Raw genomic sequence first — 27662 nt, 5'->3', positions numbered from 1 at the left:
TTGAGTTGCACCTTCTCAGAATTGTGTCTTACCCTTGATGAAATGAAGGGCTTCCATGGTGAAAGCACAAATACTCAAAATGGTTCTGCTTATATGGGGAAAGGCCAGAGTTTTGTGTGAAAATCTTTTGCTTCAAGTGTATTCAAAATAGTTTGTGAGAAAACTCACAATTGTGTGGCTGCACTGATCCTGCCACATGGGTGCAGGAGTCTAGATTAATCAAATCAAATGTTTAATTTTTAAAAATCGTGTAAGGATTAGAAGAAGGAAATGAAAAAGTTAAATGTTCACTGATGTGGACAATGAGAAATTTGGATGCTATTTAATAATCTTTGGGTTTACACTGCCATCTACTGTCCAGAATGTAACTGATTATGTCTGAAAGCTGGAAGCAAAGTTTTACTATAATTACATCGCACAAGGAAGTATTGCTTAGTTTTAATTGAGCTACATCAAAACTGTGGGTTTTTTAATATGGTTTTGGTAGTGGGGGAGAGCAGGATATGATCCATGGTCAGCTTTTTTGTCTCTGGCAATGAATAGACTTCATTCTGTTTCCTGCTTTCAAGCCATTTAAAATCTCCTGTACCCTGTAAGGTTTACTATTTTCAATTTTTGGATTCTCATTTTTTTTCTTGGCCTCTCTCTTGCCTTTTTATTATGATTGCCATTTTCTGGTTCTTTTAATGTCTTTTTTATTATGTCCCTGAGATAGAAGGGTGTGAAAACCATTCAGCCGTTGAACGTGTTGAGCATGTTCCACCATTCAATTTGATCATGGCAGATTTGTGCCTTGATGTTATTTCCTTGCCTTTGTTCTATAGCCCTTCTTGACATTACCTAACAAATATCCATTGATTTCAGTTTTGAAAATTTCAATTCACCCAATATTTACAATCTTTTGTGTGAATGAGTTTCCAATTTCCTTTCTAAATAACTGAACTATTGATCTAACACCTCCACCCCTCATGTTGAGAATTCTACCACTAGAGGAAATGGTTATTTTTACATATTCTATCAAATTATTTCATCATTTTATTCATTTAATTACTTATAGGCAAACTTTAATAGCAACTGTATTCTTTCATTTGTTATTAATGTGGTGAAAAACTGATGGAGCAGCATAAGTTCTTGGGGAACCAGTCAACCAAATAGAGTATGTTTTTGGTTTTAATCTGGGTCCAAATACCCGACAATTACTGATCCGTACCACGAGGTTATCTCAAGTTATATAACTGTTTGACTTTGAATAAGCTCTTGTATGGAATCTCTTGGGCAATGTTCATAGACTATCCCCTACACTATGGTGATGGTTGTCTCAAAACATCCAATTAGTCACACACATCCTGCCCTTTATAGATCCCTGCAAAATCTCTTTTATGAGTTACTACTAGACCAAGTGCATAGGCACTTTGTCTTGATGATACTTTCCAACAACTTTCCTATAACGCATGTTAAACTGATTACTTTGTCATTTTCAGATTTCTGTCTCCATTCCTTCATAAATACTGGAATGACATTTGTAAATTGACAGTCTAAAAGCACACCAGAATTTAGTGATCTTTGGAAAGTTATGACTAAGGTACCAATAGTTTCCTGATACATAAGGATGGAAACCATCAGTTCCTAGAAAAGTTTCTATTTAAGTACCATTATTTTCTGCAATGCCTTGCCATAGCTTGTAGCTTATTCCTGTTCTCATAAAGTTGGTATGTTGTCCTCTCCCTCCATTAAGAAAATGCATATCATGTACTCATTTACTAAGCCTGATCTGTGATTATTTGATATAACAAGTTTCTATCATACTAATAAGCTGTTTGCAAACAGTTAATCAATTTTTAATTTGTGGTTGCAAGATCTGTTGCTCTTCTGATGTGATATTTTTAATAAATGTGATGAACTAGTTGTATTTTCCATTTTCCACTACATTATGGTTTTGCTATTACGTATTTTCATTTTAACAAAAACATTTCATGTTAGGTGGCCTTTGGTTCGATATGTCAGTGTGCTCATGAGGGAAAAAGAACTTTGCACTTCTTATTTTAGCCTTTGACATGTTGAAAAATCTATTGTGCAGCAAGAAGGCAGATAAATGGAGCTGAGGCTGATCTCACTTTGAAGGAAGTAGGCTAGTTTGCTTTGTTCTGAGGAAGAGCCAGCTGGCCCGAAATGTTAACTCTGATTTCTCTGCACAGATGCTGCCAGACCTGCTGAGCTTTTCCAGCAATTTCTGTTTTTGTTGTGTTTTGTTGTTTGAGGCTGGTTTGCTTGTTGGTTAAAGGAAACGAGAAGGTGATTTTATTTAAGCCAGTTATTGAATGAAATCTCCCGACTTTGTAGAACATAAAACAACAGTAGTCAAATTCATACCTTGCAATTCCTGAAAAGCAGGTACCGATTTCATAGCAAGTTGTCATTTAATTGCTAATCAGGCAGAGAAAAAAGAAAGTAAACTAGTCAGGCCCAAGTGATACATTAATTTAGCCAAAGTCTGAGGCAGTAGTTGTCAGCCTGGAACTTGGAATAATAAGTGTAATGAACTGACAAGAGGAGGAAAGAAAAATCTTGTTCTTTAATATGGCACAATAGTCATAACTAATGGTTCTTCAGCATAAGTAGATTGACAAATTTGTATTGACCTATTTAAAGTTAGATTCATAGTGTAGACCTTTCATCTGACTGACATACGATATTGCTACACATATAAAATGTTACTAAATTGTATTTGATGCAATAATTCAAATACTTGTCATTTAAGTCATGAGTTCCACTTGTACCAATGAATTTTAATAAGCTTTCTCCTTTCTTCCTAAGCATATTTTTTTGCAAAATCTGAGAGCAAAATACATGACAGTGTATGAAAGGTGCTAATTGCCATAGTTACTACACCAAATGTTTAATGATTGTTTAATTTTACCATTTTACTCAAAGCAAAATAGTCACATGGCTGTTAAATTAGACAGTCTAGGCCAGTTATTTTATAATATGAAATTCTCTTCCAATTAACTTCTATCTCCCAAAGTGACTTAATAATTCATTACAAAAATTTGCATTTGACCCTTAGAGAATTATACTGTATCTGCATGACTTAGGATATACTGTAAAAATAAGGTACTTTGCAGCAAGTACAGACATTACACCCCATCGTCGTTCTGATGTATGAAATTGTAGACTTCAAATGTTTATATTCTGATCCAGATAATGTAATTCACATTCTATTGAAACATGGATGTTTTAACATTGTTTCCTTTCTTCTTGCCAAGAATTAAATAAAGTTGATTGCTGATTTTAATGATAAGCGATGAAAAATATTTAGCAGTAGGGTTTAATAAGCTTAATGTTAATTCTGGAAGCAGCATGCCAGGGATGTGTGTCAGCATGTCAGCGTTATGAACTGTGTGTAGTTTCTTCCTGAAAGCAAGGAAGGTTTGGGCTCTGAGACTTAAGTATTTTGCAGTAACCAACAGGATTAAAATTTTATTTCTGTCTTTCAGTATGCAGCAGTCCACCAGTAAATATGACTGTGCAGCCAGTGAACAGGACCGCTTTACTTGTCACATGGAACAGGCCAGAAACCATCTACCACCCTCCCATAATGAACTATTTGATCTCCTATAGTTGGACAAAAGACGAGGGGGAGAAAGAGCAAGCTTTCACCAAAAAGAATGATCAAAACTTGGTAAGCGTCTCCTTAGTCGCGGTTTGTTTATATTTGTCTCCAATTAAAATTTATTGATAGGCAGTGATTTCACAGATGTATGTCCATATCTGAACTGATTGATGAGAAAAAATTTCTGAAGTGACACTTCATATTTGCCTCAGCAGTGCAATAACTAAAATTGAAATGATTCAGTTAAAATTAACATGGCCCCCGTGCAAAGATAACAGGCAAATTTGTGAAGTATTCCAGATAAGCAAGGATCTTGTGGCACAATGGGTAGTATCCCTAAATTTGGGCCAGAATGTCAGGGTAAAAGTACCATTTCAGAATGTGATAGCCACAGAGATTTGTTACAAAAGATCAATAAAAATTTTGAAATAACACTTGTTGAAACTTCGCCAGGTGCACACCCTCTCAAAGGAAATATTTCACCTTTTGTTCCTGTCCCAATAACAGGAAAACCTAAATTCAAAACAGTATCCCCTAGTTCTGGAGTAATCCAGAGGTGAAAATGCCCTTTGCATATCTGCCTTGTGAAGACCATTCAGCATCTTATAAACTTAAATCAAATGAGCCCAACTCTTGTAAACTCTTGACAAGAACACAAGCCAAACCAATCAAATCTTAAGACAACCAGCTCAGTTGAGGTACCAATCTTGTAAACCTCCACTGAACCACCTGCAATACATTTACATTTAGGCATACATATATTGTTAAGGTAAGAGGAAAAAAATTTTAAAAAGGGCAAACTTTTTACAGAGAGTTGTTCCTGTCTGGAATGATCTTCTGGGGTTGATGCGTTTACAGTTACAATATTAAAAAGACATTTGGAAAAGTACATGAATAAGAAATGTTTGGAGGGTTATGGGCCAAGAGCAGGCGGGTGGGACTAGTTAGGAATTATGGTCAACATGAACTGGTTGGACAGAAGGATCTGTTTCTGTGCTCTGTGACTTGACAACTCAATTCTTCCTTACATAAAGAGACCTAAATTGCACAGAGTATTTGAGATATGGTCTTACCAATACACTGTATAACTGAAGGATAACCTTATTACTTTTACGTTCAATTCACCTCACAGTAATGGATAACATTCCATAAGCCTTCTTTAACACTTGCTTTACCTGCATCCTAACTTCTTGCGACTTGTACTGGAATACTTATAACACAGAATTCTCCATTTAAATAATTGTTTTTTTATTCTTCCTGTCAAAGTGAAGGATTTCACAGTTTTTCACATCATAATCTCTGTCAGATTTTTAATCTGCTCTTGCACTAATTTGTTTGTCCTGGTTTACCTTTTGATCATTTTCTGCTGTGCTACTTCTGACTAGGCATGCCACTCACCTTTACACAGTTATATGCTTTCTCATTAAGTTTGATGCTTTCCTTAATATCTTAAATTAAACACAGATGATAGATATTCTTTTCAATTATTTTCTGTAAAACAACAAAGTACTTTGAATATTCTGAAATATCCTTTTAACATTCTGTCACTACTTCTCTTCTAATCTATCTGCAGTTGTATCTCCAGAATATCCTAGTTCACTTCAGCTTTCTCAGCTTTGATGCCCTCGCATTTGCCCTTATTTAAGTTTAAAATGCTTGTCTTTCAGCAATTTTTCTCCCTTTCAACAAGATTTAAAAATCATTCATATTATGAACATTGCTTCCTAGAATGCTTTTATTCTAAGATCAGTAATCACACTGCACAATACCAAGTTTACCATAGCCTGCTCTCTGGTCAGTTCCAGAATCTACTGCTCTAAGAAACCATTTCAGAAGCATTCTATGAATTCTTAATCATGGTTATTCCTGCCAGTAAGACACAGGAGCATAAATAAGTGATACAATCCATTGGTTCTCCTCTGCCATTCAGTAGGTCATGGTTGATCTGATAATCCACAGCTCCACTTTCCTGCCTTTTCCCCATAACCATTGATTCCATTACTGATTAAAAATCTATCTCAGCCTTGAATATACTTAACAACCTTAACTGCCCATTAAGAGAAGAAATTCTTCTTCATCTCTGTCTTAACTGTGCAACTTCTTATTCTGAGATTATGCCCTCTTGTTCAAAACTTCCCCATATGGTGAAACAACCTTTCCACATCTATCTTGTCAAGTCCTCAAGAACCTTGTTTGTTTCTATAAGATTGCTTCTCACTCTTCTATATTCCAATGAGTACAGATCCAACCTTTTCAACCTGTCCCCTTGAGGCAGTCCCTCCATACGAAATACAAAAACAAAATTTGCTAGAAAAACTCAGCAGGTCTAGCAACATCTCTAGAGAAAAAACAGTTAATGGTTCAGGTCCAGCAACCCTTCTTCAGAATGTTTCATATGTGGTTTCAGCCTAATGAACTCTCTATGGATTGCCTTAGTGCTTGCATATCTTTCCTTCAGTAAGGGGCCCAAAGTTGTTCACAGTCTTCCAGCTAGAATCTGATAAGTGCCTTGTACTTTTTTAGCAAAACTTTCCTCCTTTTATATTTCATTCCCTTTAAAGTTATTTCAAGTTTCTCAGAAGTTCTAAGGAAGGGCAACCGGACTCGAAACGTTAACTCTGTTTTTTACTTCACAGATGCTGCCAGACCTGCTGAGATTTTCCAGCAACTTCGTTTTTGTTCCTGAGTTACAGTGAACACAGTTCTTTTGGTTATCCCAGTTGAACTTGTTTGCTAGCATTTTGTGATTTATACGCAAGGACTCCCAAATCCTTTATTCCATAATTGTATGAAATCTTTTTCCATTTAAATAATATCCAGTTTCTCTGTTCTTCCTGATAAAGTGTATAACCTCATTTTCTCACATTATATTCCATCTGCTAAGTTTTTGCCCACTCGCTTAAGCTATCTGTGTCCAACTACAGACTCTTTGTGTCATCCTCACCACTCGCCTTCCCTGCTACTTTTGTGTCATCTGCCGACTTGGCTATAGTATGTTCACTTTCCTCATCAGTCATATTGTCAGTAATTGTGGCTTCTGTAGTGATCTCTGTGGCACACTGCTAGTTACAGCTTGCCATCCTGAAAATGCACCTCTGTTCCCCCCTACTTATTCCAACTCTCTTCTGTTAGTTATCCAATTCTCTATTAATGCAAATGTATTGCTGTCACATCATGGACTGTTTTGTTATTAAGTAGCCTAATTTGCGGGATCTCATCAACACCTTCTAAAAATTCCTCTTCATCACCGAGGCCAAACGCCAACTTTCTGACACCTCCTCCTACCGCCCCCTTGATCATGACACCACCCCCGAGCACCAAACCATCATCTCCAACACCATTCATGACCTCATCACCTCAGGGGACCTCCCACCCACAGCCTCCAACCTCATTGTTCCCCAACCCCGCACCGTCCGTTTCTATCTCCTTCCCAAAATCCACAAATCTGCCTGCCCTGGTGGACCCATTGTCTCAGCCTGTTCCTGCCCCATTGAACTCGTCTCCACCTATCTGGACTCCATTTTCTCCCCTTTGGTCCAGGAACTCCCTACCTACGTCCGTGGCACCACCCACGCCCTCCACCTCCTCCAGAACTTCCAATTCCCTGGCCCCCAACACCTCATTTTCACCATGGATGTCCAGTCCCTATACACCTGTATTCTGCGTGCAGATGGCCTCAAGGCCCTCCGCTTCTTTCTGTCCTGCAGGCCCGACCAGTAGCCCTCCACCAACACCTTCATCCGCCTAGCCGAACGCGTCCTCACCCTCAACAACTTCTCTTTCGATTCCTCCCACTTCCTACAGACGAAGGGGGTGGCCATGGGCACCCGCGTGGGCCCCAGCTATGCCTGCCTCCTTGTAGGTTATGTGGAACAGTCCCTCTTCCGCACCTACACAGGCCCCAAACCCCACCTCTTCCTCCGTTACATTGATGACTGTATCGGCGCCGCCTCTTGCTCCCCGGAGGAGCTTGAACAGTTCATCCACTTCACCAACACCTTCCACCCCAACCTTCAGTTCACCTGGGCCATCTCCAGCACATCCCTCACCTTCCTGGACCTCTCAGTCTCCATTTCAGGCAACCAGCTTGTAACTGATGTCCATTTCAAGCCCACCGACTCACACAGCTACCTAGAATACACCTCCTCCCACCCGCCCTCCTGCAAAAATTCCATCCCCTATTCCCAATTCCTCCGCCTCCACCGCATCTGCTCCCACAATGAGGCATTCCGCTCCCGCACATCCCAGATGTCCAAGTTTTTTAAGGACCGCAACTTTCCACCCACAGTGGTCAAGAACGCCCTTGTCCGCGTTTCCCACATTTCCGCAACACATCCCTCACACCCCGCCCTGCCACAACCGCCCAAAGAGGATCCGCCTCGTTCTCACACACCACCCCTCCAACCTCCGGATACAATGCATCATCCTCCGACACTTCCGCCATCTACAATCCGACCCCACCACCCAAGACATTTTTCCATCCCCACCCTTGTCTGCTTTCCAGAGAGACCACTCTCTCCGTGACTCCCTTGTTCGCTCCACACTGCCCTCCAACCCCACCACACCCGGCACCTTCCCCTGCAACCACAGGAAGTGCTACACTTGCCCCCACACCTCCTCCCTCACCCCTATCCCAGGGCCCAAGATGACTTTCCATATTAAGCAGAGGTTCACCTGCACATCTGCCAATGTGGTATATTGTATCCATTGTACCCGGTGTGGCTTCCTCTACATTGGGGAAACCAAGCAGAGGCTTGGGGACCGCTTTGCTGAACACCTCCGCTCAGTTCGCAATAAACAACTGCACCTCCCAGTCACGAACCATTTCCACTCCCCCTCCCATTCTTTAGATGACATGTCCATCATGGGCCTCTTGCAGTGCCACAATGATGCCACTCGAAGGTTGCAGGAACAGAAACTCATATTCCGCTTGGGAACCCTGCAGCCCAATGGTATCAATGTGGACTTCACCAGCTTCAAAATCTCCCCTTCCCCCACCGCATCCCAAAACCAGCCCAGCCTGTCTCTGCCTCCCTAACTTGTTCTTCCTCTCACCCATCCCTTCCTCCCACCCCAAGCCGCACCTCCATTTCCTACCTACTAACCTCATCCCACCTCCTTGACCTGTCGTCTTCCCTGGACTGACCTATCCCTTCCCTACCTCCCCACCTATACTCTCCTCTCCACCTATCTTCTTTTCTCTCCATCTTCGGTCCGCCTCCCCCTCTCTCCCTATTTATTCCAGAACCCTCACCCCATCCCCCTCTCTGATGAAGGGTCTAGGCCCGAAACGTCAGCTTTTGTGCTCCTGAGATGCTGCTTGGTCTGCTTTGTTCATCCAGCTTCACACTTTATTATCTTGCATTCATTGCTTCCCTTTATCCTACTTGGTACCTCCTCAAAGAATTCTAGTAAATTAGTAAGGCATGATTTCCACTTCATGAAGCCATGCTGACTGCTTAATTCTGTTGTGTATCTCTAAATGCTCTGCTATTACATCCCTTATAAAGGACACGAATGCTTTCCCAATAAAAGATGTTAAGCTAATTGGCCTATAGTTACATGTTTCTTTTTAACCTCCTTTCCTTATATAAAGGTTTTGTACTGGCAGTTTTCCAATCTTCTGGAATATTTCAGAATCTAAGGATCCCTGGAAAATAACTCCATTATTGTTGTAGCTATTTTCTTTAATATCCCAGGGTGCATCCCATCAGATCCCAGGCGGTTAGTCATCTTTAGCCTCATCCGTTTCCCTAGCACTTTTTGTCTAGTGATGGTTATTATATTTTGTAATTTTTGGTCTAGTTATTTAAAGAACCATATTTAAGTACTTATTCAACCCTTATTCCCTTTTCCTGGTTCCCTGTTATTATTTCTCTAGCCTCATTTTCAAACAGCCTTATGTTTACTTTGGCTTCTCTCTTGCTTTTAGTACATTTACAGAAACACTTGCTTCCCTCTTAATATTACTCACAAAGTTTATTTTCTCCCTCTTTATTATTTTCTTCATTGTCTTTTGTCAGTGCTTAAAACTTCCCCAACCTCTGACTTACCACTAATCTTTGCCACATTGTATATTTTTTCTTTCAATGTGGCTCTATCCCTAACTTCCCTGGTTAACCATTGTTGGATTATCCTCTTCCTGGAATCCTTCGTCCTTACTGGAATATGTTGTTGCTGTGCGTCATGGTCTATTTTCTTAAAAATCTGCCAGCACCACTGTTCCCCGCCCTTTCTTTCTCCCCATCCCAACACATCCTTGTGCTTTTTTCCTTTCAGCCACACAAGAGGTCCAATCAGCCTGGGCAACGGTGAGATATCGACGAGAAAAGTTATGTTGAAGACAGCAGATCAGATACTGCCACAAAGCATATCTTAGAGGATAAGTTAGATGCAGGATTTGCATATGGCAAAAGAACATGAGAGCTGATGGCAGGGATGAGGTACTGTATAGTGCAGGTTCTAGCTCAACACATGACAAGGTCACACATAGATGCACTGTAAAGGACTCAGATGAGCACACCACTGGAGAAACCAGGTGAAAAACCCTGATGGATATGCACAAAAAAATGGCTAGTACATCGGGAAAGCTTGCATTCAATGTCAAGGACTACGTATTAGTCCAATATCAACAGGGCACGGAGGTGTGCTCCAACTTTTACAAGATGAAAACACAGGAAAACTCCATTCATACATTTGCAGAGCAATGATGATGTAATTTCTCATGGCTAATTTTGCAGCTCTCATTACAGGATGAGCAGCAGCCACCCAGTGTTTGAATACTATAGTGAAAGCTCATACTGTCGGTAACCACTGTCAGCTTGTTGATATGTGGCCTCAGACCATTGCTAGTATGGCTGCAGCGAGTCACAGTTTTCCAGAAATGTCTTCTTAACAGATGACATTGGGAAAACGGCAGAGAGTGCTCAGGGCACTAAGCTTCAATCCTCAGACAGGAAAAAAGCATTTCTTCCTAGCTTCTCCCAAGTTAAAGGAAAGTAGTCCACAACTGGACCTTCTAGGTCTACTCTGTTACATTTTGTGTGGGACCATGGCTGTCAAAACATGCATGCTGTGCATGTGTGAGGATTGTAGAACAAGCCTCCAGCCATGTTAGCATTTGAACTTGCAAACTGAAAGGCCAACTAGAATCTTCAGCAACTAGGGACATGCAATAAATGCTGGCCAGCGAGCGATGCCTGCATTCCACAAATGAATAAAAAAGAAAGAAGCAGATATAGACCACTTGGCCCCTTGAGCCTTCTATAACAACAAATAGGATCATGTTTGTTCTGATCTGATTGCTTCACATTCCTGGTAATCTTTCACCTCCTTGCTTTTCACAGATCCATCTGTTTCTGCCTTAAACTTATTCAAACACTCTGCTTCCATTTGTGTTTTAAGGAAGAGAGGTTACAAAGTCACACAACCTGCTGAGAGAAAAAAAAGTCTCCTTATCTCTGTATTGAATGGGTGACCTATTATTTTCTGGATTCTTCCACAAGAGGAAATATTCTTTCCATATCCACCCTCCGGATCTTATGTGTCTCAATCAAATTGTGTCTTATCATCCTAAACTCCAGCAGATGAAAGCCTGGCCTTTCCTCAGAATACAAGCTACCCATTTCAGATCTGAGATAACAAAGGGTGAAGCTGGATGAACACAGCAGGCCAAGCAGCATCTCAGGACCACAAAAGCTGATGTTTCGGGCCTAGACCCTTCATCAGAGAGGGGGATGGGGTGAGGGTTCTGGAATAAATAGGGAGAGAGGGGGAAGCAGACCGAAGGTGCAGTCCGCCTACCCCTCTCTCCCTATTTATTCCAGAACCCTTTCCCCATCCCCCTCTCTGATGAAGGGCCTAGGCCTGAAACGTCAGCTTTTGTGCTCCTCAGATGCTGCTTGGCCTGCTGTGTTCATCCAGCTCCACACTTTGTTATCTGAGATCTGGAGCCGTCAGGATTCTGAGTGGCTGGCAGCTTCAGGCAGTGTGTCTTCCTATTCCAATTTCCTATTTCTAGTAGAAAGCTGGACAGTGACAGCCAATCTGCTGCCTGATTGCAGCAGAGCTAACGGACTTGATCTTCAAAGAAACTCTCCACAATGAAAACCCCAGCTCCATTTGTGTGTTTCTGAAAACAATGTCAAGGGAACCTGATGACATGAGGTTTTGAGCTGTCGTGTCAGTAAGAAAAGCTCATATACCTAACCTAGTAAGAGCAAACATGATCACTTTCAGAATGTAGGTCACTTCAGCTTCTTTATTCTGCTGCAAATAGCTACTCCTTCAGCTAATTCTCCAAGTTCGTCCCCTCCCCCCACTGCATCACAAAACCAGCCCAGCCTGTCTCTGCCTCCCTAGCCTGTTCTTCCTCTCACCCATCCCTTCCTCCCACCCCAAGCCGCACCTCCATCTCCTACCTACTAACCTCACCCCGCCTCCTTGACCTGTCCATCTTCCCTGGACTGACCTATCCCCTCCTGACCTCCCCACCTATACTCTCCTCTCCACCTATCTTCTTTTCTCTCCATCTTCAGTCCACCTCCCCCTCTCTCCCTATTTATTCCAGAACCCTCACCCCATCCCCCTCTCTGATGAAGGATCTAGGCCCGAAACGTCAGCTTTTGTGCTCCTGAGATGCTGCTGGGCCTGCTGTGTTCATCCAGCTTCACACTTTGTTATCTTGGATTCTCCAGCATCTGCAGTTCCCATTATCACATTTCAGATCTGAGTCTTGTAAGCCTTCTTTGAACTGTTTCTAACATATTTGCGTCCTTCTGTAAATAAGGAGACCATTGTTGTACGCTGTATTTATTCAAGATGTGATTTCACTAATGCATCTTATAATTATAGGATAACCTTTTCACTTTTGTATTCATTTGTGTGACTGTAGAGCAGGACAAGGACCACATTGCCCGTATCTGTAAAGGTGACTGTGGTAGTGAATTTTTACCCATCAGGCTGGAAATGGAGATAATTGCACCTGTTTACACTGTTCAGTAAAGGAGGCTCCTGAAGTCTTTTATTCAATGACTGGCGGCCATAACTGTAGCAGGACCTTACCGAAGTGTAGATGTGTCATAAATCGGTCATTGTTGACGTTAAGGTAGAAGAATTGCTCCTTGAAGGCAGTGGGCACCCAATGTGGTCTACTCTACATTGGAGAAACCAAACTGGGTGACCGCTTTGCAGAACACTTCAGTTCCATGCGCATAGCCAGTCACTTTATTACAGCATCCCTGCTCGCATGTCCACTTGTCTGTCCTCTGCATGAAGCAGTGCTCCAGTGAGTTACAATATAAACCGGAGGAACAATATCTCGTCTTCAGAGTAGGCACTTTACAACCTTCTGCAATTAATATTGAGTTCGACACCTTCAAATTTTGAACCCACTCCCATTCTTTTACTTGTTACATTCTCTGTTACTGTGTCCTCTCTGCCATCCCCCGACTCCAGTGGGACGCTGTGTTCTTTCCAGTCTGGCAGTTAGACACACTATTGTTCTGCCATTCTCCCAATCTGATCATTTAATCTGAACTATCAACATCCTTTCTCCCCTGACACGTCACCATTCCCACCCCACCCCACCCATCTCCAACTATTGCATAAATACTGCCCTCTCCACATCTCACATCAGGTCTGATAAAGAGTCATCTAGACACAAAACATTAGCTTGCTTTCTCTCCATGGATGCTGCCTGACCCCTCTGTGATCTCCAGCATTTCTTTTTCAGTACAAATTCCATCATCTGCAGTAATTTGCTCCTGCCCTGTTTCCTTTGTTGTGTCTTTTATTAGCTTTTATTTTCAGCAACCCATGCCTAAGTTGAATGGTCTAGGACAAAGTCTAACTGCTAGAAGGTGTTGCCAAATGCCCTGTTTGAGCAAATTTTAATCTGAGAATGATAATAATTCCATTAACTTTCTCTAAATCTGTTAAAGTAACATTGTGTAACTTCATGCTTCACAACTTGCCATTGCTCTTGCACTAGATTCTTGCCTGATCAAATTTTCTGCCTCATTTTAATTTCACATGTCCTTTTAATTACATTTGTGGTTGATCAGATTGCAGTCGTGCAAAAGTTCCCTTAGTTTTGTCCACTTAATATTTTTGCTGATGTTTTAGGCATGAATGTAGGCATTATCTGTGTTTCCCCTCAGTGTAAAGTCAGGCAATGATGGTGAAAGAGGTCTTGAAGGAGGCAAAACGCTAATCCAACTGCTGAATCACTTCCCACTAATTTTTCATTCGTTTTTACAAAACAAATCAACTTATATCAAATTGCATTTAAGTCTGTCCACAAATAAACAGCAAAAAAACCCTTCATTTTATTGTGAAATGTTAGCTGGTGGTGTAATAGTGTGAGTAGAAATTTTTGGAGCATAAAGCCCATGGATTCTCCTCTTCAGGTTAAATGGGGCATAATAGGATGATCAGTATAGGGAGAGAGGATGGTGGTGTGGTGGAGAGTAGAGAGAGGAGGTAAAAAAGGACAGGAATGTGGGAGAGGGCAAGTCAGAAAACAGGCCATGAGAGGAGGATGCCCCATTCAGAGCATCCACCCGCTCGCAACCCTAACTTTCATGCAAATTTTGCCAAGGTTAGCTCAAAGTTTGGCTTACCAGAAGTGACCCAAGGCCAGTGTTAAATTAATCTCAGCTCTCGTCACCACCCCCTTTCCTGGTGATCATGATTAGGCTTATTATTTTATTCTCCTGAGTTCTGTTTCTTATCCAAAGAGGCAAAAATTGGCTTTCTTATTAAGCTATGGTGCTTGGCATTTTTAATGGTCATTTCTATTCATTCAAATTATCAATATATTTCTTTTGAATTGTTTAGATTAGATTCCTTACAGTGTGGAAACAGTCCCTTAGGCCCAACAAGTCCACACTGCGCCTTGAAGCATCCCACCCAGACCCATCCCCCAATAACCCACACACCTCTGAACACTATGGACAATTTAGCATGGCCAATCCACCTAGCCTGCACATCTTTGGACTGTGGGAGGAAGCACCCAGAGGAAACCCACACAGACACAGGGAGAATGTGCAAACTCCACACAGACAGTCGCCCAAAGCTAGAATGGAACCTGGGTCCCTGTTGCTGTGATGCTGCAGTGCTAACCACTGAGCCACTGAGCCGCCCCCTCAGTGTTCATGTTTAAGTGTTGCGGCAGTGCTTATCTTTCTGAAATAAAACAAACAAGTGTGGATCCTGAAAATCTGAAACAAAAACAAAAATTGCTGTAGAAACTCAGTAGGCCTGTCAGCATCTGTGAGGAGAAAGCAGCATTAACGTTTCAAGTCTAGTGACACTTCATCAGAACTGATAGCAGCTGGGAAAATGTGGCATATATTGGTGAAGACAGGGTTGCGGGCTGTGCTGTTGTGGGTGGTGGTAGGGAGGGGCCAGGTGAAGAGGTGACCAGATACTTGGAAACCGAGTCCAGTGAGAGGGAGATATGAAAGGAATAGGTATGCAAGGTGACTATTGATGGTAAACTAGGACAGAAAAGAAACTGAGTAAGCGATAATGAGAGCTAGGAATAGGAGAGAATGGGTAGGCTGCGCTAAAAGCAGTCCATTTAATGTGCCTCACAGTGTCCCAAGCTGCATTGCTATGAACAAGCTTCTTTTGAAGTGCATTGTTGCAATGTGTTAACTCCTTTCTTTTGTATCATATAGCATAAAGTCCTTTATTTTTAATTTTGCTGAATATCTATATTGATTTGATAGATTAGGGTAATAGTTGCTGCAGAAATATCATTTTTTTCAGGATCAAAACATAATCAGGAAGGGAAGATAGATTTTTCCTCATCTAATTGCAAAGTATTATATTTTCCAAACATTTTCGTAGAAATAATGAAATAAGTAGGAAATTAGCGATTAAATTTACTTAGGCTTATTAAGAGCTTGCGCAGACTCTCAAGGGTGCATGAATAATAGTGTTACAGAATTATTCTAACTTGTGGTTCGAAATATGAGCTAGTAGTCAATTTAGCAATCATGCACAGACTTGCCATTGTCCTGGAATACTTGCCATCATCTTCTGCCAGTTTTTACAACTGTCTTCCACTGACAGTCTTCTATTCACAGTCCCACGTTCTCCGTTTTGATTTTGTATGTGATCTTTTCCCCAAGTGAAAACATTAGTTAAATCAAAATTCCCTTGAATAGAGACAGTAGGAACTGCAGGTGCTGGAGAATCTGAGATAACAAGGTGGAGAGCTGGATGAACACAGCAGGCCAAGCAGCATCAGACGAGCAGGAAAGCTGATGTTTCAGGCCTAGACCTTTCTTCAGGAATGGGGGAGGAGAAGGGGATTCTGAAATAAATAGGGAGAGAGGAGGAGGCGGATAGAAGATGGATAAAGGAGAAGATAAGTGGAGAGGAGACAGACAGGTCAAAGAGGAAGTGATGGAGCCAGTAAAGGTGAGTGTAGGTGGGGAGTTAGGAAGGAGATAGGTCAGTCCAGGGAGGAGAGAGAGGTCAAGGGGGCGGGATGAGGTTAGTAGGTAGGAGATGGGAGGTGGGGCTTGAGGTCGGAGGAGGGTATAGGTGGGAGGAAGGACAGGTTAGGGAGGCAGGGACGAGCTGGGCTGGTTTTGGGATTTGGTGGGGGGAGGGGAGATTTTGAAGCTTGTGAAATCCACATTGATGCCGTTAGGCTGCAGGGTTGCCAAGCGAAATATGAGTTGCTGTTCCTGCAACCTTCAGGTGGCATCGTTGTGGGACTGCAGGAGGCCAAGGATGGACATGTCGTCTAAGGAGTGGGAGGAGGAGTTGAAATTTTTCGCGACTGGGAGGTGCAGTTGTTTGTTGCAAACTGAGCGTAGGTGTTCTGTAAAGCGGTTGCCAAGTAGAGTATTTTTTTAATGAGCACAAATGTTTGGGAAAGCTCATCAAAGAATTTAAAGATCAGCTAAATTTACAGAATAATTCATAAAGTTGCTTTTAAGAAATTAAATGCAAAATGAGTTGCACAAAGGAAACCAATTTTGTTATTTGGTATTGAAGAGGTATATATGTCATGAGGTAAAAGAGGAACGAACATTTCATATTTTGGTGTGATTGGCTTGAGAACAATTCCTTATGCTTTGAACAGCTGAAATTCTTTTCGCTGGTTCTGCAGTTTAGCACACCAGTAAACTAATTTAGTAAAGGAGTTTTAGGACATGGTTTCTGTTGGAAGATTTCTCTTAATAAGTTCTTGATGTCAGTTGAAGAAGTGAGAATTTCTAAGTAATTACTTGCATGAAGGAGACATAAGTATAAGTTAATCTGCCCTTCTATCATTCACAATGATTCCAATTGGCCCAAAGGGATAATATAGATAAATGTAAGGTTTTATAGGTAAGTGCAAGATGTTACACATTGGAAGAAGAAAAATGAGGAACATACATACTTAGTTGAAGTATTGAATTAGCTGGAGAAAAAGCTGAATCGGGGTGATAGTTGACAGAGCATTTAGTATGAGACCATGATCCTTAATGACTTCTTAGTCGTATTTATTCTTCCGCACATAATGGTTGGCAAAATGGTCAGTCAATCAATAAATTGTGTAGTTCCCTGATGTCAAGCCTTCTCAATCACAATGTTGATTTTCATAAATTTTTATCACCCTTGATGCAGATCTTGCAGTAAAAATAGAAATTGCAAGTGAAAATAATTATATCTAAACATTAATAAAACCCGGGGGGAGGGGGGAAGCATTCCTCCCAGTGTGCTAAATGTGGTCACTGCTGCTACTTAGTTTTTCTCTGAATAGGCCAGTTTTGAGTTCACGCCTCCTGCAGAGATGTGGGACTAGATTTTCAGCACAGGGGCAGAATCTGACACCCAGATAAATCCGGGTCCCCACACTGTGGCCAAGTTGCATCACTATTGTGATGAGATAGTAGGAACTGCCAATGCTGGAGAATCTGAAATAACAAGGTGTAGAGCTGGATGAACACAGCAGACCAACCAGCATCGGAGGAGCTGGAAACCTGAAACGTCAGCTTTCCTGCTCCTCTGATGTTTCTTGGCCTGCTGTGTTTGTCCAGCTCTACACCTTGTTATCTCACTACTGGGATGCGATTTTTAAAGTCAAATGTCATAATTGGTCAGGAAGTGATCTTGGTGGTCAGTTATGAATGCTGAGTGCCTTGGGGCAAAATGAGCTGCTTTCCTGGTGCAAGTGGAAAAGACAGCTTGCGGCTGTTATCGCCTTGTCAATTAGAACACAAAGATAATTAGCAAGCCTAGAGTTAGGAAATGGAGGTAAGTGGCAATTGAAACAAATTTAAAGTTTGTGCTAGACCCAGTACAGATTGGCTTATCCTACTTTCATCTTTAAAGAATAAAAATAACATGACAAATGTCCCTGCAATGAATTTGACAGCTGTGTACTATTATCCACCTGACTGTTCGGGTTTTCTAAACCAAAGATTGAAAATCATGTTCCTGATGACATAAGCCCCTTACAGGAGGTTAAGGATCCAGGAATGGGTGGCGAACTAGTTGCCTGTTCTCTCCTCCATCCCCACCAACCTGCTGAAAACTCAAAATTGTACTGCAGACCTCGGAATTCTGAGTGAAAGAAACAGAGGTTTCAAACTGTATATCTTTTGAGACAAACCCCAGCTGAAAAGGGAAATCAAGTGAAACTTAGTTGAATAAACAGCAGATAATCTATTTGCTAGGCCTGGGTCTGTTCTGTTGTGATGATGTTGAGTTTGTACTTTTAAATAAAACGGTTTCGACAGCGTTTCAAAAGTAATTAGTTTGAATGTGATAAAATTGCTGCTTGCCAATAAATAAATTGCATCTTGTTAAGCACAAACCTAGAGTAACAGGCAGAAATATCCCTCTGTTGAGCTTGCTTGGAGGTTCTTTGAACTAAAGCTGTACTTGAATGACATTTAAGATTTGAACGTCCTGCCATTTTTATAATAAAGAATACAGAAAGTGTAGCCTAAGAAGGGGACACCTGATCCAGACTGAGGAGAAATTCACAGACTGAAATAGGTTAATTATGTTGATAACTGAGGGTTGAGGCATGAAGATATTTAAGCTTGAAGATCTGCACTGTCCCATAATAAAAATGTCTACACCACATGCTTGTGGTGAAAGATGGAACAGATCCTTTCCTTAATAGTTTGTTTATTTTCAGAATGCAGCATTACAAATGTTTGCCTATTTTCCAATTACCAGTGGAGTGTCCCTGCTGTCCCTTTTTGTAGACATTTTCCAAATCAACCTGTTCAGAGATATTATTTAACACCTCTGAAGCAGTTGGGATTTGAACCCAGGCCTACTGGCTCAGATGTCAGGACACTACCACAGTGCCACAACAAGCCTCCTGTCCTGTTTTATAATTCATTTTATCAAATAAGCAGTTGTTAGCTTCTAAGGTTAGCTTCCTTATTTATATTTTTATTTTGAGTAAGCATTATAAATTAACAAATTAAACAAATTAGCAAATGGGAGCCCCTTAAAGGGGCACAGTGACCAAAATCCAATCATTAAAGAAAATCTAATACATTTAAATTAAAGGTTGAGTTGTGGGAGAGTTGATGCACTCCAGTGTCCACAGTACCTAACTTCAAGAGAAGACCTCATGATTGTCATTGACACTGGGCAGGTCTGATCATTTCCTCTACAGCCTGCTGCCTGTATTTATGAATGGCCATCTTGACCAAGACCAGGAGCAGACCTAACTTGCCAGCATCCCACTCTGTGTCAGGTTCCCAAAGGTTTGGAGTGGAGGACTGAAGTGCAACCAAAGATTGAGAAGCAGCCTCCTTTAGATAATGAAAAGCAAGCTGCAGTCTGATGCAAGCCATGTATATGTTGAATACAGATTCCACATGTCTGCAAAAATATCAGTGGGAGTTCATGAAATGTGGTCAAGATACATAGTCAGTCAATACATTCCACCTTTTTATTCTTCATTTTAAAATGTATTTCACACCTTGAAGGCAGGTAATCTAAAAGAAATGGAGAGGCAGGTTATCAGAAATTTAGATTGATTCTGCAGGGCTATAATTTTTTCTTGATGGTTTGTAAAAAAAAATCGCACGTGTAATGTGAGTATTGCTGAAGATGAAAGAGATTGTGGTTTTGGAAGGTGTTGTTGAAGTGCATCTCTTTGATAATACATACTGCTACCACAATGTACTAGTAATAGAGGGAGTGAATCATGCAGACTCCTTTCTTGGATAGTGTTGTAACTTTTGAGTGTGGCAACAGTTGGATCATCCAAGCAAGTGAAGAGTATTATGTCGCAATTCTGATTTACGCCTTTTAGATTGTGGACAGTTTTAAGAGATTCAGGAGCCATGTTGCTCACAGTAGAATTCCCATTTGCTATTCTACATTGTAGCTTCAGAGGTTATATGACTGGTCCAGCTAAGTTCTTGGTAATCCCATAGGATGTTAATGATAGCAGGTAAAGTGATGCAAATGTAAGTGTTGAATGCCAATGGGAGATAGTTAGACTCTGTCTTCATGAAGAAGATTACTGTCCGGCAATTATGTGGTACAAATGTTCCTTGCCATTCTTGGCCTAAGCCTGAATGTTGCTCAAGTCTCTGCGCATGCAAGTGAAATCAACTTCAGTACTGAAAAATAGCCCAATTAAATGAGAATGAAAGCATAAAATAACAATATATCTTGAAATCTTTAAAATTAGAGAAATTAGAATTATTCAAAATCCACATGAACATAAATTTTATTTAATTCTTTCTGAAATTTCCTAGAATAATCAAATAAAGTTAGACAGGAAAAATACAAAGTGGCTATCAAGACATGTTCACCGATCAAAGCATTAAAGATGCTATCTTACATGAAGGAAATGGAGATGGTAAGGCAATGACTGCCTAAGACTCAAATTCCCATTGCTGTCAATGGAAAACATCAAGTTTCAGAGGTTGATGGATGCTATAATCAAACAATCTTTTAGATACAAAGTGCTTGGGAATAAAGATAACATTAAATAAGGAAATCTAGGAGAATTGTAAGCAGTTGAAGTGTAAACCATAAACTGCTTCCATGTGGATTGCACAAGATTCAGAACTTTAAAAAAATTAGATACCCAACTATCAAAATCTGTTACATTTCAATGTAACAAAACTGCATTTTTCAAACAGGAGGAAGCAACATTTTCTTCATTTATCTTAATAAATTCAGGAAACAGTCTCAGTTCTTCCTGCAGCTTTATTTCTTCGTCTTGTATATGAGTATTTATTAATGTTAATAACTCATTTTAGTTGAATGCTTAGATTCATTTTTAGTTTTAATTGAAATATTGTCCATATTTTTAAAGAGCTTCAATAATGCAAAGTTTCATTGTCCTTTTCCTCAGGCGCTATCATGTAGCCTGTCGCACTGTATAACAGAATCTGATTTCATCTATTCGTTATAGTTGAAGGCTTCTTTTGTTCATTTCTATTTCTGTTTTCAATTTCTTCAAAAATATTGTTATCTGTGTCGCATTCATAGATGATGCATTTTATGAAATCTTGCAAAAATCAATCAAAATGTAGTCAAGGCCATCATGCAGTACCAAGTTGTCCATTGTCATAACTAGCTATTCTTCAGCAGATACTTATCTAAATTAACTTGAAAACTTTAAATTAACTTCTCACATGAGAAGATGGTGGCAGAAAGAACCCTATCCTGTAACTTTGATTATTTAACCTGGAAGAAAGTTGATGAATTGATGTACATGGAGTAACCACTAATATTGAAATATTCTGAATCCATGTGAAAAGATGATTTAATTCAGACTTATCGTATATTTCACTCTTACAGGAGTAAATCTTCCAGACATTTGAGAATTGAGTAAGATTTAGCCATTATAGCATAAGCAAGCAATTTAACAAAGAGAAATGAAACAAAGTTTTTTTTTCTGTCTCTGGAGTGTAGTAAGATGTTCAGGTAGTAAATCTGTGAAAACTGAGGAGAGTAAAGGTAGAAACTGCACCTCTCATCATAATCTTACAATCCTCCTTAGGTACATGTGTTGTGCTCAAGGACCGATGAACTGTAAATGCTACATACTTGTTTAAAAAAAAGATGCACGGATAAGACCAGCCAATAGCTTAATCTCAATGATGGAAATGTTTTTGAAATGATAATTCAGGATAAAATTAACAGTCATTTGGACAAATGTAGATTTTTTTTTAAGAAAATGTCAGCATGGAGTTATTAAGGGCAAATGGTGTTTAACTTTTCCACTTGAATATTTTTTGATGGAGTAATACATAGAATTTATGAGGGTGTTGCAGTTGATGTGCATTGTTCAACTCGTATTTGTTAGGAGTTCTAAATAACATACCTGTTAATGAAGTTAGAGTTCATGGAATGGGTAACCATGTGTATTTGCATGTCGTTAGCTGAGTGACAGGAAATAAAGGTTCGTAGTGATTAAATTCAAAACAGAATCCAAGTTGGTCTGACAGCATTTGTGGAAGGTGAATATTACTTTCATCAAAACTGACAGGGCTTGAAAATTATAGTTTTTATGTTATTGACAAAGTGGGAGGTAAAGGTAAATTTGCCACAGTCCTACCAGACCGTAGAACCACTCTTTCAGGAGGGAGATGACTGGTGGTGGCTAAACCTGAGGGTCACCATGCCTCAGGTGAGAGGAGAGGTTGAGAAGGAGATTCCTTCATTGTAACCTCAGCCAGTGCGGGAATTGAGCCTGCACTGTTGGGTGTCATTTTTCATAATAAATAACCATCCAGCCAACTGAGTTAACCAGTCCCTGCAAAGAGGAAGAGGAGTAAATGAAGCAGATGGTGAAAGTATCCAAAGGACCAGAGTGGAGACAAAGGGAGTGCTAACGATAGTAAAAGAGAGACAAAGGTGTGAACAGTGTAAAATAGGTTGGCTTTGCTGAGAGCAAACCCACAGAAACAAGATAGTGAGGGGACGGAGAAGGGGATGTAATTGAATTGGAGAAAATTGTTCATGCTTTGAAGTTATGGAATTCAAACTTGAGTCCTGAAGGCTGTAATGTCTAAGTGGAAAAATGGAAAATCAGCTTGGAAAACTGCAGCATGCCAATGACAGAATTGTTAACATGATAGCAGGGAAATGCATTGAAATAGTAAGTGACTGGAAGGGCAGGGTGATTATTATGGACAGATTGGAAGTGTTTTGCAAAACAGCCACCCAGTCTGCTTTTGGTCTTGCCAGTGTTGAGGATACCATATTGTGATTACAGTAGATTAGTCACAGAGTTACAGAGGTCCATTACACAGAAAAAGGCCTGTCAGCCTATCGAGTCTGCGCCAGTCAAAAATAAGCAGCCAACTGTTCTAATCCCATTTTTGAGCACTTGGCCTATAGTCTTGCATGCCTTGGCACTGCAAGTGCACATCTAAATTCGTCATAAATATTCTGAGGGTTTTTGTCTCTACCACCCTTACAGGCAGTGAGTTCTAGATTCTCCCTATCCTCTGGGTGAAAAAATGTTTTCTCACATTCTACATTAAGAGACTGGCGGACATGTACATCTAGGTCCCTCTGATTCTTGGTGCTTACCAGGTTCCTTCCTTTCATCATGTATTCCCTTGCCTTGTTTGTCCTGCCCAAGTGCAAGACCTCACACTTGACTGGATTGAATTCCATTTGCCACTGATCACCCCCTCTGGCCAGCCTATCTATACCGTCCTGTAATTTTAGGCTATTCTCCTCTATTTATCCACCCACCAATATTTGTCCCATCCTCAAACTTACTAATCAATCGTCATACATTCAAGACCAAACTGTTTATGTATACCACAAACAGCATTGGTCCATGTGGAAACCAACTGGTCACAAGCTTCTGGCCACAAAAATACTTTTGACCATCACTGTTTGCTTCTTGCCACTCAATCAATTCTGTATCCACTTTGCCAACGCTCCTTGATCCCCTGGGCTCTAACCTTTACTATCAGTCTCCCATGCAGGACCTGATGAAAAGCCTTGCTGAAATCCAAGTAGACTATGTTGAATGCATTGCCTTCATCTACACACCTGCTTACCTCTTCAAAGAATTCAATCAACTTGGTCGGATGTGACCTCCCCATAACAAAATCATGCTGACTGTCCTTGATTAATCACTGGCTCTCAAACTGCAGATTAATTGTGTCTCTTAGAATTGATTCCAGTAGTTTCCCCACCACTGATGTTACACTGACTGGCCTGTAGATTTTTTTCTATCACTTGCTCCCTTCATGAATCATGGTATCACATTGGCTGTCCTCCAGTTCTCTGGAACCTCTCCTATGGCCAGGGAGGAATTGAAATTTGTTGCCAGCACCCCGATAGTTCCTCCCTTGCATCATACAACAGCCTGAATATATTTCATCTCACCCTGGAGATGTATCTACTTCAAAGCCTGCTGACCCACTCCTCTCTGTGCTCATTTCTTTAAGAATTTCACAGCGGTTCTTCTTGATTTCTGTACCTACATCATTCCTCTCACGAGTGAACACCAACACAAAGTATTCATTTAGTACCCTACCAACATCCTCTGGCTCCACGTACAAATTGCCACTGTTGCCCTTCATGGGTCCTACCATCACACTAGTTATAAAGTCATAGAAACCACGTATTTGGTCTAGCTTGTCTGTGCTGTTCAGACATCCCAATCTGACCTAATCCCATTTGCCAGCATTTGGCCCACAACCCACTAAAGCCTTCCTATTCATATACCCATCTAGATGCCTTTTAAATTGTACTTACCTCCACCACTTCCCCTGGCAGCTCATTCCATACACTCAACACTCTCTGCATGAAAATGTTACCCCACAGGTCCTTTTTAAATCTTTTCCCTCACACCTTAAATCTATACCCTCTTGACTCCCCCACCACAGGAAAAAGACTTGGCTATTTACCCTATCAATGCCACTTACGATTTTATAAACCTCTATAAGGTCACCCCTCAGCCTCTGATGCTGCGGGAGAAAAGCCCCAGCCTCTACAACTCAAACCCTCCAGTCCTGGCAATATCCCTGCAAAAGTTTTCTACTTTTGACAACATTAAAGTCCAAAGTTACTGACATGCCCAGTTAAGTTGGTGTTTGAGAATTCAGTATCAATGATTAACATTGGGACTTGTGCAATGTTTGATGTACATATATGTTCAAGAACAAGATTGAATTTGTGAACTTGCCGCAACAGTATTATTGCACTTTTGTGAAGTATTTTTTGTGTCATTTTATTGATGTGATATAACAACTCTGGATCTGATGCTGATAATGTTTCAGCTGTTTCACATGTTTGAGCATGTAGTCTCTGCTGCTAACAGATGAACAGAGGGGCTGTCATCAGCTGGTTTGCCAAACAGATGCCACACTCCCGTTTAGAAGCTGCAGAGATCCTGTGGGGTAATGAGATTAAGAAAGAATGTTTTTTTCCAGAATGGGAGGGCACAGGTGGTCCTTGAAAAGAACATGGATTTTTGTTGGAACCTCCCCAGAAGCCAATCAGATACAGCATGTTGTATAAACCCAGACATGCTGGAATACTGTTCATTTGGTAGAGAACCATAACTGCCTTTAAACAGAAGCCATTGGCCATTGCATGCAACAAATATGGTTGTGTGACTACATTGAGTCAGAATTGCTACTAATATAACAATACAAAAGACCTATATATTTTGCCTAAAAGCAGACTTAGCTGTAAAACAAATTACACTGTAATTCTTTTGCGCTTATTTATTTTGTTGCAGCTTAATCACACTAATACACAGAAGATATTGATTTATCTGTTCATAAATCTAAATCTAGTCCTAGTGCCTGAGGGATAATGATTTTGTACCATACAGTATTAATATTGGATCTTTAAATATCTTCCGAACTCTGTGAATTCGAAATAGTTCAAACCTACTGGGGCAAGAATATTCTCTCTCTTTTGAATAAATAGGTGTTTGTTGATTCTTTTAATTATTTTTGTTAGTATGTTAAAACATTGTTTGATTTTCACTCCAGCTAATTAAGCTGGTGTACGGAGCTGACCATAGGTCATACTAAAAATAACTAGAAAAGTTCATGGTATTGTATGGAGAGTTTAGTATTTTTAAGACCATTGAATTCTAACTGCTCCTACAATTTATTAACTGAATATGCAATATGCAATTTGCTTCTTTATATTCTTAACACAGGAAGCAGTTATCAATCATGTCTCTCTGGATAAACTCTACCTGTTTCGTGTTCAAGCTGTGTGTCAGAATGATCTGCGAAGTGATTTTAGCCAGACAATGCTGTTCCAAGGTGAGTCAACATGAGAAAAATAATTCTAATTTGAAACATTCATTTATGTTCTAACATGAATAAATGGTCTTATTTCTAATTAAAAACATAATGTAAGTATAACTACAAGTTCTTTACTGTGCTTCTGCCTCTCCCTGACCATTACCGATCATTGATGCCCTGTTGTAAGATTTATTTCCCATATGTCAGTAAGATAGAACAAAATTGTAAGTGTATAAACATTTTTAATTCCATGGATAACAATGTGTGGATTTAAGATTCAAGGACTATTTGCAAAGCTGTGAAGAAATACTTGAAAAATTAGACATTCATAAACAACTTATTATTACCTACTGTAAATAACACACCAAACTTAATTACATTTTGATGATATAATTGTAAAGTCAAATCAAAATGGAAAAACAATCTGCAGTTTACAATAAAAGTATAAAAACCTGACAATCCACAAATGTATGGAAACAATATCAAAGCAGTGCTTTTGAAAGGAAATTAAACCAGTGGTAATGCAGTATTAAAACAGGAAGGAGAGACAGGAACCTGAAATAAAACTAGAAATACCTAACTGGGCCATCAGCCTTAAAAATGGAATACTGTTTGGAGGGAATCTAAGTTTCATCTAATTTTTTTTTATTTTGATAAGTATTTGCAATATTTATATTTTTGATTGCACGTGTTGGTAAATATAACAAGTGTGAATATCTACAGTGATGCAATGTGGTGTTTGTATATTGGCATAAACCAAGAGCAAAGCTCAGGAGATTTACAGTGTGTTCTGAACTCCAAGTATATTATTTTGACCTTCAAGCAGCACCCAGATGTTGTTTGCTTTTTATAATGCATGCTATTTAGCACTGTGTATTTAATCCATTTTAGAACTGTTAGTGTTTGTGTCTCTATGGCTGTTCCGTATGTTGTCACTGAGAATGCTGTAAAGCACTGTGACCCAAAGCACCTGGTATCCAAAGTGTCAAAATCTGGGCTTGAGTTGAGAGAAGCATGTCAGGACTATGTGGAAGTCTTGAAGATACACTTGTCCTGAAATTTCCCAGAAGGTTTAAACTCTTGATGGACAGATTTCTGTTACTTGGAATCCTGAGCTCAGTGTCAGAAACATGGACCAGATTTTTAAAAAAAACAAAATGCAGGATATAGAGGACTTTCCTGGATATTTGCCCTAGAAATTATCACACTGCTCAATAACCAAGTCTAAATCCAAGATTAGCCTGTATAACTGAACTCCATGTGACACTACCAACCTGCACCAAACATCCCGATAGCTGACCTAACTACGACATCCTCTGTGTCCCAAGACCCCAACCTAAGTCCCTCCATCTATTACCCACCTCATGCTAGACAATCCCTGACCCAACACGAACCAATTGCCTCCTTCACCTGACAATCTCCCTCACCTGATCAACTACTCATATGCTGAAACACTTGAAAGCTGTAAAAGTTTACCAGAATGCAGTAGCTAATTTTAATAAAAGAGGCATAGCCTATCTTCACTCATCTCCTCCTCCACTCATTAGAATTCCATGAGAATGGTTAACTGACTTCTTGCTGCCTGGACCTGTGTTTGTCACTGGATTGTGGTCACAGTGGGGCTACCTGATGGGAAAAGATAGTCTTGCTGAAAAATAAGAATCATCTCCTAATATTTCTGAAATAATTGTATTATACAAATTTGAATCGCCATTTTCAAAAATTTTCAGGCAAATCAGTGAAATTGTTGGTTGATGAAACAGCAGTTTCATAACCTTAGGTGTGTGGTTAAGTCTCCTTCTATATTCCTCTGCCGTAGT

At 40.2% G+C, this 27662-nt stretch overlaps 1 protein-coding gene across 2 annotated transcripts in view; it reads left to right on the top strand.

The window, feature by feature from the left end:
- Nucleotides 1-27662, top strand: part of LOC125460192 (receptor-type tyrosine-protein phosphatase gamma-like) — a 693348-nt gene that overhangs the window by 534804 nt on the left and 130882 nt on the right. For both annotated transcript variants that reach the window (XM_059649945.1, XM_048547332.2), the window contains exons 9-10: nucleotides 3495-3679; nucleotides 25752-25860. In XM_059649945.1, the coding sequence (XP_059505928.1) occupies nucleotides 3495-3679; nucleotides 25752-25860 (294 nt within the window). The remainder of the gene's footprint in view (nucleotides 1-3494; nucleotides 3680-25751; nucleotides 25861-27662) is intronic.

The sequence above is a fragment of the Stegostoma tigrinum genome, chromosome 11, assembly GCF_030684315.1.
Source record: "Stegostoma tigrinum isolate sSteTig4 chromosome 11, sSteTig4.hap1, whole genome shotgun sequence".
Taxonomy (NCBI): Eukaryota; Metazoa; Chordata; class Chondrichthyes; order Orectolobiformes; family Stegostomatidae; genus Stegostoma; species Stegostoma tigrinum.
The sequence above is the reverse complement of the archived record's forward strand: the minus strand, read 5'-3'. Positions and strand labels throughout refer to the sequence as shown.